The 15,820-nt window shown below is 40.2% G+C and overlaps 1 protein-coding gene across 7 annotated transcripts in view; it reads left to right on the top strand.

The window, feature by feature from the left end:
- LOC148015611 (calcineurin B-like protein 3) overlaps positions 1-15,820 on the top strand; it is a 101,356-nt gene that overhangs the window by 55,611 nt on the left and 29,925 nt on the right. For all 7 annotated transcript variants that reach the window (XR_015688398.1, XM_087665657.1, XM_087665654.1 and 4 more), the window contains 3 exons: positions 11,470-11,578; positions 14,867-14,919; positions 15,555-15,635. Coding sequence is in view for 6 of the 7 variants with exons in the window: in XM_087665657.1 (XP_087521783.1) it covers positions 11,470-11,578; positions 14,867-14,919; positions 15,555-15,635 (243 nt within the window). In the remaining variant the exon portion in view is untranslated. The remainder of the gene's footprint in view (positions 1-11,469; positions 11,579-14,866; positions 14,920-15,554; positions 15,636-15,820) is intronic.

The following is a 15,820-nucleotide window of genomic DNA, read 5'->3' as shown; positions in this document are numbered from 1 at the left end:
TCAGTCTTGCGTGGGCATTTTTGACAAGTGGCGGCCTTTCAAATGGTTTTTCTAGTATTATCAATAATTAAATATTAATTTTTAGTTTTTAGATACTGAAAATTAATGCAATAATTATTTCGGTGTCCTGAAAAAATAATATGACTGGCCAATAATTAAAGTGGCTAGGCAACTTTCATTCTCGAGTCTTTGCACCATCTTTGACCATTAGATTGGCGTTAAGTACCTATAAACACCACTTCTCTAGTGTCACTAATTGACACTTATGGCCAAATGAATGACCTAGGCTAACAATTGGCACCAAATACCACCAAGTACTTGTGCGGCATAACTTATAGCAACTTTTGCCTTTGACATCCCGTGATTTTCTCGAGTCCTGGGCTTGTAAATTTACTCTAAACCTAGTTACGCCTCACATGTGCAAGATTTACTTAACCATGCGATTAAAAATGAATCCACATGTTAAGTGAGGTTTCAAGAATACATGTTCTCATGACAATCCTCCCTCTTAAAATCCTTGCAATCATCCTCGATTGCATGGTCAAATGCATCAAAAGCAAAATAGTGGATTGGAATTTCCACAAGGCATCATAGTTAACACAAGGTTGCGCATTGTTGCTCAACCGTTCCATATGCCCAATACATGTTGAAAATTATTAGTCAATCATAACATAACATAAGACTCACAAAGAATCTTAAAAACATTGCTAGATTATTATGTGACGTGTCTATTTCTCATGAGCTCAACTCATGTGGCAAAACTGAATCATAGCATAGCATAGCCAAGCGTAAACCATGGCTAAAACATCAATGGCATCATAACATATGTTGTCGTCCATTAAAACATATGTAAACCATTGAAAACTGAGTATAATTTGATCATAAGCTGATCATTGGCTGATCCGAGAATTGGTCACAAACTGCAATAAATGTGACCCCAAACTGATTACAAACTCGTTGCAAAAATTGACTATCAATCAATGCCAAAGATGACACAAGACTGATCCCAAAAGTGACCATAAATGGTTCTTAAGCTAACAAAAAATTGATTTGAAACTGATCAGAATTTTGTCTCAAAATTGAGGCAAAATTCATGCCAAATTGATCATAAGTTGATGCAAAAGTATAGTTTCAGTGCTCCGTTGAAACTCATACTTATCTCTATACATGTCATAGTGACTAGTACACTAAGTAGTGACCTCATGGAAAACATACTATTAGCGCAAGACCTTGGATGCATGCTGAATATATCCGAGATCCACTACGTACGAGAGCTGTCCATAACCAGAGGAGTGGAAGTGCTACCTCTCCCTTGAGCATCAGGCAATACTCCAGACCCTTGCTTTGCTAAACCTTACGGAGCTCAAACTAAAGTCGGCTCTAACTCAAAAGGATGTAGATAAAGCTGCAACAATTGAGGATGATCTGCCAAGTTATCCTCTTCCATCCATTTGGCATCCATTGGTAAATAATTCTGAAATTTCACTAAGTATCTCCTGGAAATTTTACCTTTCATCTTTCTTTCCTTATGTGGCAAAATTTTCTCGGGTACCAAAATCTCATCCAGCTCCTCAACCTCCGGCTGAATTTCAACAGACATATCCTCTGACACATCACCATGAAAAGGCCTCAACAAACTGACATGAAAGGCATTGTGTATCCGCCAATGTGGAGGTAATTTCAGCCAACATACCACATCCCTGATCTTCTCCAACACCTGGAAGGGCCCATAGTATCTCATACTCAACTTTGGTCAATCTTTCTTCTCCTTTCATCTTTTTCAGCCTTGCCTTTTCCAAACACAGTAATACATAATCACCGTTTGCAAATTGCAAAGCACGTCTGTGGTGATCAGCTGCCCTCTTTTGATTTTCTTGCGATCTTTGAAGAGCATATTTTATCTTTGCATAGGCTACATCCGAGTTTCCGACATAACAATCAGCCTCAAAGATCTTATTCTTAGTTTGCAGAATAGGTGGTATCTTCTTGCCACCCTCAACCACCTCAAATGGAGCTTTGCCCATAGAACTATGCAGTGTGTTGTTGTAAGCAAATTCAATTAAGGGCAAATACTGTTTCCATTGTGTCTTGTGGTTTGAAACATAGCACCTCAAAAGATCTAACACAGTGGAATTTACTTCTTAGACCAACCATCTTTCTACGGATGGAAGGATAATGAGAATTTCAACGTGGTACCCATATTCTCAAACAACCCCTTTCAAAATAAACTGGTCATTCGAGGGTCTCGATCACTAATGATCGACTTTGGTATACCATGATACTTAAAGATGTGTTGCAAAAACAATTGTGCCATATGATCAACCTTTATTTTTTTCCTCACCGGAATGAAATTGGCTTATTTGCTGAATCCGCAAATGAAAGTCCATATCCCATCATTCCCTGTAGGTGTCTTAGGAAGCTAAAAATAAAGCCCATTGTAATGCTCTGCCAAGGCCTGTCTAAGATAGGCAAGGCTTGCAACAAACCTGGCATCTTTTGCCTATCATGCTTTACCTTCTTGCATACGATGCATGTCTTAACGAATTATTCTACATCATGCCTCAAAGCTGGTCAATAAAAAAAATGCTCCACTGTCTTGACCATAGCATCAATACCTTTGTGTCGTGCATACGGAGGAGCATAACTTTTAGTGATAACTCTAGGCCTTAATTGCTTTGTGATACATAGTCGTCCATGCATCATCAGAAATCCATCTCTTAGCACAAAGTATTCATGCCTTTGGCCATTGCAAAGCCGATCATGCACATTAGCAAAGTTTGAATTAGCAACATATTGCTATTTCATGGCATCCAACTCAGTGTGATAAACCATGCTGATGGTTGAAATTTGTGGCTTACGTGATAGTGCATTAGCTCAACATTCTTACATTTCTTAGCATTCATCTTATTCCAAGCTGTCATGATGTCCATCTCAAAGGTACTTGTCAACCAATTTGATGCAACTATTTTGTTGAATTGTATCCATGTTGACGTTGCTCTACCTTGCATCAAAAGAGTGGACCACCATTGTAATGCATTCCCTTTCAAAAAAGTGGCTACCTTTCGAATCTTTGAGGATTTCGTAAAGTTCCCCCTTGAATAGGCTACATTAAACTGCTGAACGAAAGCCAAAGCTTTTAGCCTACCTTGTACACGATCGAAGGACTCAAACTTTATTGCTTTTTCATCCTCATCATAGTCTTTTGTTGCCCCTTTGGGTGTCAAGTTGTCGTACATTGGTTGCTGCTAAAAGGATGCATTTGTTGAATTTACATCAAAACCAACGCTTAAATGGAGCATTTGCATGACCAACATTCATTCTTTGAGCCCCATAAGCATTTGGGGGTATAAATGCAGCACTAGACATGCTACTTTGTGTCCCATGCATCAAGCCAATGTTGCCATACATAGGGTTTTGCATATTTCTAGTCATACTCGAATACATTAGGCCTTGCACATCATGCATTGGTTGCTGCATACCATAGGTATTTGTGCCATACATTCATGTATGTGGTCCTTGTCCAACCATAGCATGAAAAATCATGCTTCCATCAAAATATCATGGTTGACCCATCATAGCATGCATGCCCGGCTGTCCCAAATCTGTTGGATTGGCACTTCCGTGATGGCCTTGCATTTGCATTCCTTGCCTCGTAGGTACCAACTGTTTTATTCCATTAGCATCTTTGGGAGCTTCAAATAAAGGGTTTGACATTATCTTCGATGCATCTTGCTGTAGCGAAGGTGTAGAAGACATCTTCTTCTTCTTGCCTTTGCTGTCCTTCTTTGAAGCATTTAAAAATTTGGTAAATTGAGGATCCTTTGCCAATTCAGCAAAGGAACTTGCTGCTGTCCTCATTCGATTTTTGAACTAGTCATCGAATTCCTCTTCACTTTGCTGGTCTTCAACCTCCTTATGCCCTGAAGACCGTGCATCTTACCTAACAACAAGATTTTCAGCTTTTTGTCCATTGTCTAAGCCTTGTCCAAGGTCAGACATTGCATTTTCTTCATTCCCATGTGAATGTTCATAGTGAGAGACATCATCACTGCTTGAGTCCATCTCACTGTATGAAGACATATTGTTGTAATTTCTCAGAGTGAAAAACAGTAGTGTGACTCAAGTCTACCAAATCAAGGGATTGAGTGGTGTCCCGTCATCGGAACCATGAAACCAACCTTCCTTCTCGGATAGGGTGGTACATAACTTGATTAAGCACTATGTACAACAATATACAAATTCACATAACTGAAATGCACACTTTACCATATAATCTTGGACATTGGGCACCCTGTTCGCTCCAAAATTGGCGTCTTTTTCGGTATTTATTTAACTTAATTAAAAAACTTGATGTACAATGAGATTCTCCCAATCCCTTTCCGTATTTCAACTTCCCTTGCTGTCCAAAATGACCAGCAAGTCTTCAATCTGATTTACCTCTTGATTCGGGCAGTCAATTGGCCTTCACTTGCTTTGGTGGAGATGGAAAATGCCCCGAATTCATTGATTTGCTGGTCCCTCCACTTGAATTTGATAAAAAAACAACTTCATTCCTGTTGAATCTAAGTCATGGAATTTTCAAATTTTGGCACGCTTCTTGGGGCTATTGCTAAACCCTAAATCCTACCGCAGGATAGGGTTTATAGTAGAGAAATCTGAAATTTCTTAGCCTCTGGTGATGTCAATGCAGTAATCTTTGAATCAAGGTCGTGGAAATATTGGGAGATGAGAGAGAATGCTGAGGAGAGGAAAATGCGGACTTTCTTCGCAAACAACTGAGAAAAATTTGTTATCTATTGCTGCTGCCTTGTCTCAACAACTTGTAGATGCAAAGAACTAAAGAAAATCTGTCATTTATTGCTATTCCCTATCTTAACAGGCTTTAGATGCTATCACTTGTTGTTGATTGGTCTTCTTCTATCCCTATCTGCCTCAAAAGGTTCTCCAATGGTTGTAAATCAGACCAGCATTATCTCTTTTTCCTCTCTTGCAGGTTGAATACACTAAAATGTCTCTTTCCAGTCTCTAAAGACGTTTTTTAGTCTTGTGTGGGCATTTTTGACAAGTGCCAGTCTTCCAAATGGTTTTTCTAGCATTATCAATAATTAAATATTAAATTTTAGTCTTTAAATACCAAAAATTAATCCAATAATTATCTCGGTGCCTTGAAAAAATAATATGATTGACCAATAATTAAATTCGCTAGGCAACTTTCATTCCCGAGTCTTTGCGCCATCTTTGACCATTAGATTGGTGTTAAGTACCATTAAATACCACTTCTCTAGTGTCACCAACTGACAGTTATGGGCAAATGCATGACCTAGGCCAACAATTGGCACCAAATGCCACCAAGTACCTATACGGCATAACTTATAGCAACTTTTACCTTTGACATCTCGTGATTTCCTCAGACCTTGGGCTCGTAAATTTACTCTAAACCCAGTTAGACCTCACATGTGTAAGATTTACTTAACCATGTGATTAAAAATGAATCCACATGTTAAGCGAGGTTTCAAGAATTCGTGTCCTCATGACACAAAGAAAGGGGTAAATTGGTTTGAATGCTTGCTGGTTAGTTTTAATAGCAAGAGGCACTTGGATTAGCTGAGGAGATTAAAGAATTTTTGTTGTACTCCATGCGTTTGCAATAAAGGCTAAAGAAATACTGCAAAGGGTGCTAGTTTTTGGACCAATAGTTTGTCCATTGTCCTAGATTAAAGTGGTAAAGTATGCATTTTCAGTATATGTCCACGAATTTTAGGTCTTGATTTTAGTGTAAGATGCATTCTCCTGTTGGCATAGGTCCCAAGGTGGCTATCAAACCCTAATTTTTCCAAAAATTCAAGGTTTACAGAGAAATTAGGGTTTACAGCAAAAATCTTTTTGCTGTCCAAAAAATGTGGTTGAGATCAATTGAGAATTGTTGAGCTCTTTTAAGAAATTATTGGAGAAGGTGAGAGAAAGTCAAGATGAGAGATGTGTTTTTCTTCGCGAGAAAATCCTTAAATGTGCTAGCTGCCTGCTCTAGCGTGCACTTTATATAGTCGCCTATTGCCAAGCATCTCCAAAATGCTATGACCTCGTTCAGCAATGTTATTGTCAACCCTTGGAAGGTGTCTTATTGTTGTCCCTTGCTTGGTGAGGCCCTTAGATGGTTGTCTTCTGTAGCAAATCATTGGTCTCTCATCAGAAAATGAACTAGCAACTCTCTCTCTCTCTCTCTCTCTCTCTCCCCCCTAGCCCCCAAAAGCGTTTCTTAGTTTACATGTGCATTTTTTCCTAGCAGCCTTCTAAATGCACTTTTCAGCATTATCCGGCCATTTAATTAAATTTCACAATTAAATTATCTTGAAATTAATTTCAGCCCTTTTGACCTTGCCCAAAATTAAATGTGCCTATCCATAATTAAATTGGCTTGGCCATTTGCAACCCGGAGTGGTTCTCGACCTTTGTTGACCCTTAGATTGGCATTAATTAATTAATTAATTAATGCTAGTCCCTAGTCTCAGCAATGATAATTATTGGGCAAATAATTGCCCTAGGGTCAAAATTGGCACCAACTAACCCCCAAAGCCTAGCTGGCATAAGTTATCACAACTTTTACCTTTAACACCCATTGCATCCTCAGGGTCCTTGCTTGTTACCACAAAATAACTACCATGTGCATCACATTAGCTAAACAACCTTGCACATTTAATTGATAACTTAATCAAATGTTATCGGCAAGATTAAAGCATCTTAAAAATTTACGTCCCATGACACACATAAACTGAAATACAAATATTCCCAATTCTTCGTGGATAGTTGACACCTGGTTGGCCTGAAGAACTGGCGCTCCTTGCGGTATTTCTTTATCTTGTATTGCTATAAGGTTGAAATACATTGAGATATAGGCTGATGTACTTCAATCTTCGATACACTCTGTGTCATAAAATGACCAGCATTGATTGCACTTAATTTGCTTCTCCATTGTGCAACATTCTGGCCTCAAATTGTGTCACAATTTCTTGCATGCGGGCCACAATAATTGGTGAATGGGCTAACCGTTGGTTCAGCTGTGATTTCGATAATTGGGCATGGATTTCGAGGTGGTTGTGTGGACCCTAATTTCTGGTATAAATTAGGGTTTGAGCAGCAATTTTTGCAATTGCTCTTCACCCAAAGCTGGAAATGGCTGAGAACTTGAGGGATTGTTAAGAGGATGAGAAAAGAAACTGTAGAGAGAGAACTTTCTCAATTGCGTTGCGAGAAGGTGCCCAAATCAGCTGCTGTCCTGATTTGGGACAGCAAAAATATTATTACCTACTAGTAGTCCTTGAAGGCTTAAGAAGGCTGTGGCTACCCCAGATTGCTGTTGCCTGCTGCTGATTACTCTTTGGTAGCAGTTGCTGTTGCTGATCACCCTGTTCTGGTTGGAAATGTGATATTCCTGCTGGTTCCTGCTGTGGCAGCAGTTTCCCAGCTTCACTCCTCTCTTTCTCCACATCCACAATGCAGTGAATGGCTGGAATGACCCTCATCCAGCCCTTAAACAGCCCTTATCTAGTTTGCATGGGAATTTTTGACAACTGCCAGCCCATTTTGCCACAGATAAAAAATCTATTGCAGACAGCACCTACAGTGATAAAGGCTAATTATACAAAATGGTAGATCTATCATTATTACAGTTGACACGAATGATTGGTTGGGCCATTGGATAGGGTGATGAGGAAGGACATGGGTATGCTGTAAGATTTGGAAGTAAAGTGCCAAATCAACATCAAAGAATGTATCCATAATCAAAAGAGAGTTGTGGAGAGTGGACATCATTGAATTGTGATAAAGTATATTGTACTAGAGCTCCAGTTATTGTAGAGACAGATTGCGGTTCTTAGCATGAGCAGTAGTTGTTTCACTCTTGAGATTGCTATGTTTCGTTGGATTTTGCCTATATGAAGTCCTTGAATCTGAAGTTTTGACTCATAGCAGGTAAAGACAATCCAATGGGTTGATACACTTTCAAGGGTGAGTTATGAGGATGAGGAAGATATGGTTGCAGATAATTTTGAAGGTGAAGAGATAGCACTTGACTATGTATGTTATATCTCTTAAGTTGAGACTTTTCCAGAGGAGTTGTATGAGGGTGAATGGCTGAAAATTGGACAATACTTAAAGTACTTTGACAAGAAAGAAATGGTGGACCGATTTAGACTATAAGAGGATACAAAGGAAACAATATGGATATTTCTTATAGAAACATCCTAAGCATAAAAAAGTTACCCAATTGCGAGTAGTAAGTGACAAAGGCACTCAATTGGAAATTATGAAGTATGAGAGCTTATGGGCTGGTCATTGAGGAGTTTGGGCTAGATTTGAGAAGATAAAAGATAGATTAGTAGCTTTGCAAAAGTAATTTCTAGTTTTAACTAATTACTAATCAAAATTTAATTTTTGAAAATTAATTAATCATTCTTTTGACCCTACCCAAGAATTGACAGTCCCTATGCCCAATTAATGTGCTAACCCCCATGGGACATGTAATGTCCCAACATTAATTAGCCTTGAACTTGGCATTAATTTTTTAATTAATGCCTAGTCCCTCTAATGCCACCATTGGACATTTAATGCCCAATTAATGACCTAGACGAAAATTGACATCAAACACCCACATGTACTTGTTCGGCATAACTATTTACAACTTTTGTCAATGTCACCCCTTGATCACCGGGGTTACTAAGGTCTCATTGTCACTTAATTGACTTGCATTTCAGATGTGCACAACTTAATAATGCCAAAGCTAAGCATTAAAATTACACGCCCCTTTGACATACTAAACATTGGCAAGCGATTACTTATATCTTTCACCATCTTAAAAGGCACTCAGATATCGGGTCTTTTCTATCCGAACGCCACTTCTTTTTGCTTGCACGCATTCACAATTAGTGATTGGTCCAAATGTTTTGACATGTAGGTGTGCACTAGGGGTAATTGTTTAATGCTTGGTGATTCATGTATCTCTTGGGTGAGCAAGAAGTAGTCTACATTGGCCACATCTAGCTATGAAGTTGAATATAATTTCGTATTTATAGCTACATTGGAATGTGTATGGTTCATATGCCTTTTGGTTGATCTTAGTGTGGGAGAGTACTTACCTACTCCTATCTATATTGATAGTTAGAGTGCCATGGCAGTTGCAAGGAATCTAGTTTTTTCTTGCTCACACTAGCACATTAAGGTGCATCGTCATTATGTTATAGAGAGGCTCCATGTTGGGGAGATTGACTTGGTTTATGTCCCTACATAGAACAACTTGGTAGATGTGTCTACAAGAGCATCTAGAGAGAAGTTTGAAGTCTCTCACAAGGCTTTAGGCTTACCACTATTTGGGGATTATTTTGCTGATAACAAAGTACATCTCACCACGGGAATGTGCTACTAGCCCATAAATGGATCTCCTGTGGCTATCACTCCATCCATCTACGATTAGAGTCACACCATGGCCTGCCCAAAGCATCTTCGTATCCTTTGTAGCCTACTCAACCTTGCATCTCTCCCTCTCCAAGAGAGTAGTACATAAGTGCTTTGATGATGGTGGCATGTAAGTAGGGCCATATTCGGCAACCTTCTTCAGCATTTTCTTGAAGAACTTTGACCTAATTGATTATTAAACACAATACACATCATGATTTCAGATTTCACACATATAGCATGGGATACAAACTTCAAAGATCAAAATAAGGATTAATAATTAAAAATTAAAAATTAGTAAATAAACAACAAACATTTATGATTTCACAAATTTTACCTCGCAGTATGAAAGGTAATATGATCTGCATAGAAAAAGTGAGTGATAGCAGCATCAGTCTCCTCCTGCGGATCCCATGAATCCTTAAGGGTACTTTGTCGCCATATGCGAGGTACATCAAAAGTAGATGCTTCAACCTTCAATACTCTTTGGACATGGGAGGATGAGGGTGTAGTCATAGTTGTTATCGGAGAGGGTGCAATTGATGCCTCTCATATAATGCATGTGGCGGGATCAATAGGCACATGTTGCCTCAATCGAGCCAAGGCATCCTGATTTGTTTCACGGAGCTGGAGCTCTTACCTATTCTCAGGCATCATTTGTGTGCATAAGTGCACCTGTTTTCCTTCCTCTCCCAAGAAACGAGCGTGCACCTTATCAGCCCCACTTGTGCACCCATAAGGACATAGGTTGTACGTCCATTGACAAGCTCCTCCACCACGATCAGGGCACTTAGCGTTCACTTCATCATCCCACCATGACCAATCTCTAGGTGCATTGCGTCAAGTACGGCCTTGGGAGGAACTAGCCGCAGCCATTTATAATTTTTGTAATGAGCGGGCTGCCAAGTAGTGGGCTGAAGCCTCAGAGAGAGAGAGAGAGAGAGAGAGAGAGAGAGAGAGAGAGAGAGAGAGAGAGGCTCGAGCACACTGAGCAGTCTGCAGGCAGGGCCCAGGCACCAGGCAGCATGGCAGCTGGCTGCCTGACGGGGGTGGGCAGAGTTGCAGACAGAGCTAGAGATGCGGGCGACTGGTCCAGATTCCAAACCAGCGAACGGGCATGCGACCAATAAGTGCCTGCTGGAATGTTCCGTTACCAACATGGAACAGCCCTGCTGAATGTTCCAAGCAGGGAATGTTGGGACATGGTGCGCAGGGAATGTTCCGACTGCAAGGATCGTGATTTCCACTCCAGTCCATTACGGGATGGTGTTCCCATGTTCCAAGATGCTATTCCGCCTGTTCCATGTGGCTATGGCATGTGCTTGCTGCTGAATCCTAACGTAATAGTAGTCTCTCTATACTTATCTTCTCCTTTGGGATTCATGTTCTTGTCCGTACTTTTTCACTTAAGAATGGGGCTTTCTCTTTTGCCCTCATCCAATATTGTAAATTTCATTTTCCATTTTGCCTCTTGGCACATCTGGGTTCTCATTATGCTTCCCCAAAGCATTGTCAAGAGTGGGTGTTGTGAGTGTTCAGCTCCACTTGGGGTACACCCATAATTAGGAACAGATGCCTTTTATGGTTGGTTCTTTTATGTCTGCCCAGGTATGTGTTATCGATTGATGTCTCACTTCCGTTCTATTTTTGGGACTCAACTGGTGATTCCATTGTACAGTGACAGCTGAGCACACTTTGTACATTCCTCTGTTCATTATACGTAGATGATTCAAGTTTCTTTTCACTCCTCAAGCTCATACTTTCTGCCCAGGACTTCTCCAATCAAGAGTAGTTATTAAGATATCAACTCCATCTTGGGCATATCCCATCCTTTGGCCCTTTACAGTGGCCACCCATACGTGTCTTAGACACACTCCTTTACTTCATTTCCTCTTAACACGACATTCTTGGTTATTTCCTTGTCTCCTGCAATCAGTTGTACTTCCATATAGTTATGAGTTTGTGAAAGAGAGAGAGTGACAGAGAGTTTGCTCTTTTTCAGTTTCTTTCATTCTGTTGCAGGTTTTCGATTTGCTTGATAGCAACCACAACGGAGCTCTTGAGTTTGAAGATTTTGTGAAGTCACTTTCAATTTTTCATCCAAACGCTTCTTTGGAGGATAAAATAGACTGTACGTATTCTACTCTTCATGTTATTCTTTTGGTAATGATTTACTTGAATTGTAGCAAGAAATGCCTTTACATTTTGGAACTCACCTATGGTGATTGCATGCATACTAGCAACCAATCCTTCTGTATATTCAAAGTTGTTTGTTTTACGTGCATCAAAAGACATGTTTTCACAAAAGGAAATGTTTTCATTTCAGTTGTGTGGGTTGCAAGCATTTTAGTGGGTAGAGATGTGATTACCTGGTAATTTGGGGAAACATATTCATATGCATGCATATGCAAAAGATGCCTACAATCACATGCACACTGATGATGTATGGAGAGAGGGTCATGGGTGGAGGGTGAGATGATTCAAGAAAGGAGTGGAGAGGATAGAGAGGCTGAAAGAGTAGAGAGCTTGAGGTAGTAGAGAGAAGGCTAGAACTTGATGGAGGAGGAACTTGGAAGGGTGATCTCTTGCATTCTAGCAACCAATGCCTCTAATTCAAATGTGTTTCTATTATATGCATCAAAAGACTGGTGCTTTCAGAAAGGGAAATGTTTTTGTTTGAAACGTTGCGTGGGCTGGAACCTTTTTAGTTAGCGAAACATATTTACATGTGCAGATGCCTATAATCACATGCACATCCATCCACACTCATTGCACACACACACTCACCAACACACCACACCTCCACTCCCACCCACAGGACTCCCATTTTTTTTGGGGGAGGGGGTAAAACCAAATTTCTATCACCCATTTGTAGCCATCCCATTGTGAGGCACACCAAGTAGGGTCTGAGATACATTCATGAAAAGTGTGAAATTCTGGAAGGAGAAGATCTCTAAGGTCACAAACCAGATTGTCCTTCTTTTGTTCTTGTAATCTATACGAGGCTCTGAAGGGAGATCATAACCCAAATTGCCTCTCTTTTCTCTTGTAATCTATATGAGGCAATATTGCAGATGCTGAAGATCCCTGAACCTATATGGCAAAAAAAAATTTGTTTCTTTGGAAAATCTATTTCCTGAGATTTTTCTTCTCATTTTCAAGAATGAGTTTCGTTTATATTCTTGATTACATAATACAATAAGAATAAGTTGATACACGAATCTGTATGCTTCCGTATTGCAAATCATGCTTGGTGACATGACTTCCCTTTTGTCCAACATAACGGAAAACAATTGTGCTGAACCGCAGTATAAGTGGAAAGCATTCTTGTATGCCTGCAATAAATGTGTATACTGTGACCCTCTTGGTGTAATGCTGCTGTGGATACATGGGCAAAGATTACTAGATGTGGTCTAAAGTGGAGGACAAGGTGTGTGCCTGATATCAACTTCAGAAGATTTGAGAGCCAGATGCAGTTGGATGGGAATTGCGAGGAACTGTGCGTGGCCAGATGGCATTGGATGGATGCCACTGGTTGTTGATTGTAGCACAGGCTGACAAGCCACAGATGATGCAGATACTGAGCTGCAGATACTGTATGGAACAGCAAGCTATAAACATTGTTTTGGGGGCCTTTTTCTCTTTCTGTGTTGTGTAATCCCTTATTTTGACAGCCTTGTACTATAGTCTCCAGTCAGAGATGGAGTGGACAGGGGTATCGCATATGATATCAAAGCTAAAGGTCAACTTAGGACACAGGATTCTCGCCAAGTAGTTCTTAGGATAGGGCCATATTCTCGATTATGGTTGCGACCTCCACCCGTTATCCACATTCACCCAAATGTCATCATTGCATGAGGTCACAGGGCTGTCTTCATTCTTGTACTTTTCTGCTTGAAGCTTGCAAGCAGCAAGAGATTGGGAATGGTGCACATGATTGGACATGTGACAAGTGATGGACAGCTTGTGTGTGCCTGTTTTGGCATACTGTGGGCAACATAGTAAGTTGAACACTTGAGAGCATCGCCATGGAGTTGGCAGCTGCAAATTCCTTCTTGGCAAAGAAAGAGGCACAAAAGATGAACAGCTTGGACTATACTGTGGAGTTGACAATCACCTCAAAGAAATGGTTGTAGCAGCAGGACCTAAAAGAAGTTGGGAGTTACGAATCCTATCTTGGCAAAAGTGGAGGCATAGAAGTCAAGCACCTTGGAGCATGCTGTGGGGTTGGCAATCACTGTGAAGTAATGAGTGTGGCAGCAGCACCCCAGAGGCTCAGTGCTGTGGAATGAATATTGAAGGACAGGAAGTGAGACTCAAAGCTGAGTGAGGAGTTGGAGTTAGGAAATACATTTGCAGGCAGTGTGCTAGCGAGTACCGGGTACCTGAAGAAGGACAAGGGTGATGAAAGCAAAGCTCCTGCATAGGCCACTGAGACAAGGCGTTGGGAGCTCTAAAGTCTTTCGTCAGCTCTGAAATCTTTTTGTCCCTCTCTTTTCTCTCTTGTTCATTCCACTTGAAAGGCTTGGCCACCAACATCTGCATCTTCTCTTGTTTGGTTTTGTGGACTTTATGGATTCCAGTTAGGGACACCATGACTTCGAGGTCGTGCACTTAACTTGGCTATCAGCTTTATTGCTAGATTGCAACCAATTGAGCAGGCTGTACACGAGATCACATCGTCTCTGTGAGCCAGTTTGAATACTTCACCATAGTTGGGATTAACATACGCAGAAGTAATCCTCACAAAATTTTTTTGCATCAGGGGTCGTGATACTCAGAGGTGGCATTTGGTTGCTTCTTGGTAGGTCCACAGCACGAAACTTGATACTCAGAGGCAGCCATGCTGATGAGAAGAGTACACCAAAGTTCAGGTAGACATGGTCGACCTTTACAGTCCAGAGAGGTAAAGTCAATATGGGAGAAGTAAACTATGGTTATAATTTTGGCTCTTAGTTTCTTTCTGTTTGTTATTATGACAATATTTATTTCTGTTATTAAAACTTTGTCTCCATCATGCTTTGGCAATTAATTTCTTTCTGTCAATTAGTATAATTACATCTGTATTATAATTTGAACTGGCTTTCAGAAATGTTTCTTGTTTTGGTGATTTTGCTAGTTGATTTCAATGGGCTATTTGATTTGCCGGTTTATTTCAATGGGATAAAGGGGCTGCTTTTTTCATTAGAAGTTTTGGAGTGCTTGTAGAGCTTAGAACTGGCATGTTTGAGGTGTTGAACATGAAATATTCTGATCAAACTGCTGAAGGACCTCTTGACTGGCTTTGCGCTTCCTGACCTATACCTACGTGGTCTAATGTTTGGACAGTTGCTTGTTGGTCTAATCTTTCTGGGAGAAATATTCCGGTCTTCTACTGGATTGATTAGTTTAACTACCCTTGCGATTTTTTCTTTTGCAGTTTCTTTTCGGTTGTATGATTTGAATCAACAAGGTTTTATAGGGCGAGAAGAGGTGAGTTCTGAACTTGGAGAGTCAGCATTTCAACTGACTATACTCTACATTTTTGGTATGGCATATACATGTTGTGTGTTCACCACCTTGCATGCATGACATATGTAAGTGACACCCTGTGCAAGAAACATTTTACATTTTTGGAAACTTGTAAATCACACAGTAAAACTTGGAGTCCTTGCTCAAGGAAAGAAACTTCAGTGGTAAAAATTGATTGCTTTCCCTTCCTCTCTCCACCCCTCACTCCTCCCCCTTTCCTAACTCAAGACCTTTCTTTGTTTTACACACCAGGTAGGTATGTGCATTGTGCATGTTATTACCATGGTGATTGAGCTTACTTGAAAAAACTAAGGGGCTTCAGCTGCAAAGTTAATGAGATAAGAGTTGATAAAGTCTGTGTTATGCTTGTATATGATGGCTCCCCTTTAATGTGTGCTTGTATAATATTGACAATGCAACTGGATCCCACATCACACAGAAACAAGCTATGGATTTTTATGTTTTAGTGTATGCCTTTAACAGTATTAGTACATACTGAAAATTACCTGAGACTGATTAGTAGCTTCCCTGAAAAGCTTTAGTGGAGATTTGGATGAAGCAACTTTGAGTTTTGAGTTTTAACATGTGAACTGCAGGTGAAATACATGGTTTTGACTACTCTTGCGGAGTCTGGTATGAGCCTCTCTGATGACGTGATTGAGAGTATTCTCGACAAGGTATGTGACCACTTAAAAACATATGTTCAAGCAGTACCTGAGTGCCAGATAACTCTTTATTAAGCATCTAGTAGAGACTTAGTATTTTGACAAATGAAAGGTGTGCCACTGGAAGATTTTTTAGTGTGTCCTATGATGTGTATGTAGGTGCAGCCTTTTATGCGGTTTGGTGTTTCTAGTAGTAT

Source organism: Lygodium microphyllum, chromosome 24, assembly GCF_053477565.2.
Source record: "Lygodium microphyllum isolate KBCC chromosome 24, Lygodium_microphyllum_v1.1.10, whole genome shotgun sequence".
Classification (NCBI taxonomy): Eukaryota; Viridiplantae; Streptophyta; class Polypodiopsida; order Schizaeales; family Lygodiaceae; genus Lygodium; species Lygodium microphyllum.
This window is presented reverse-complemented; position numbering and strand designations above follow the sequence as displayed.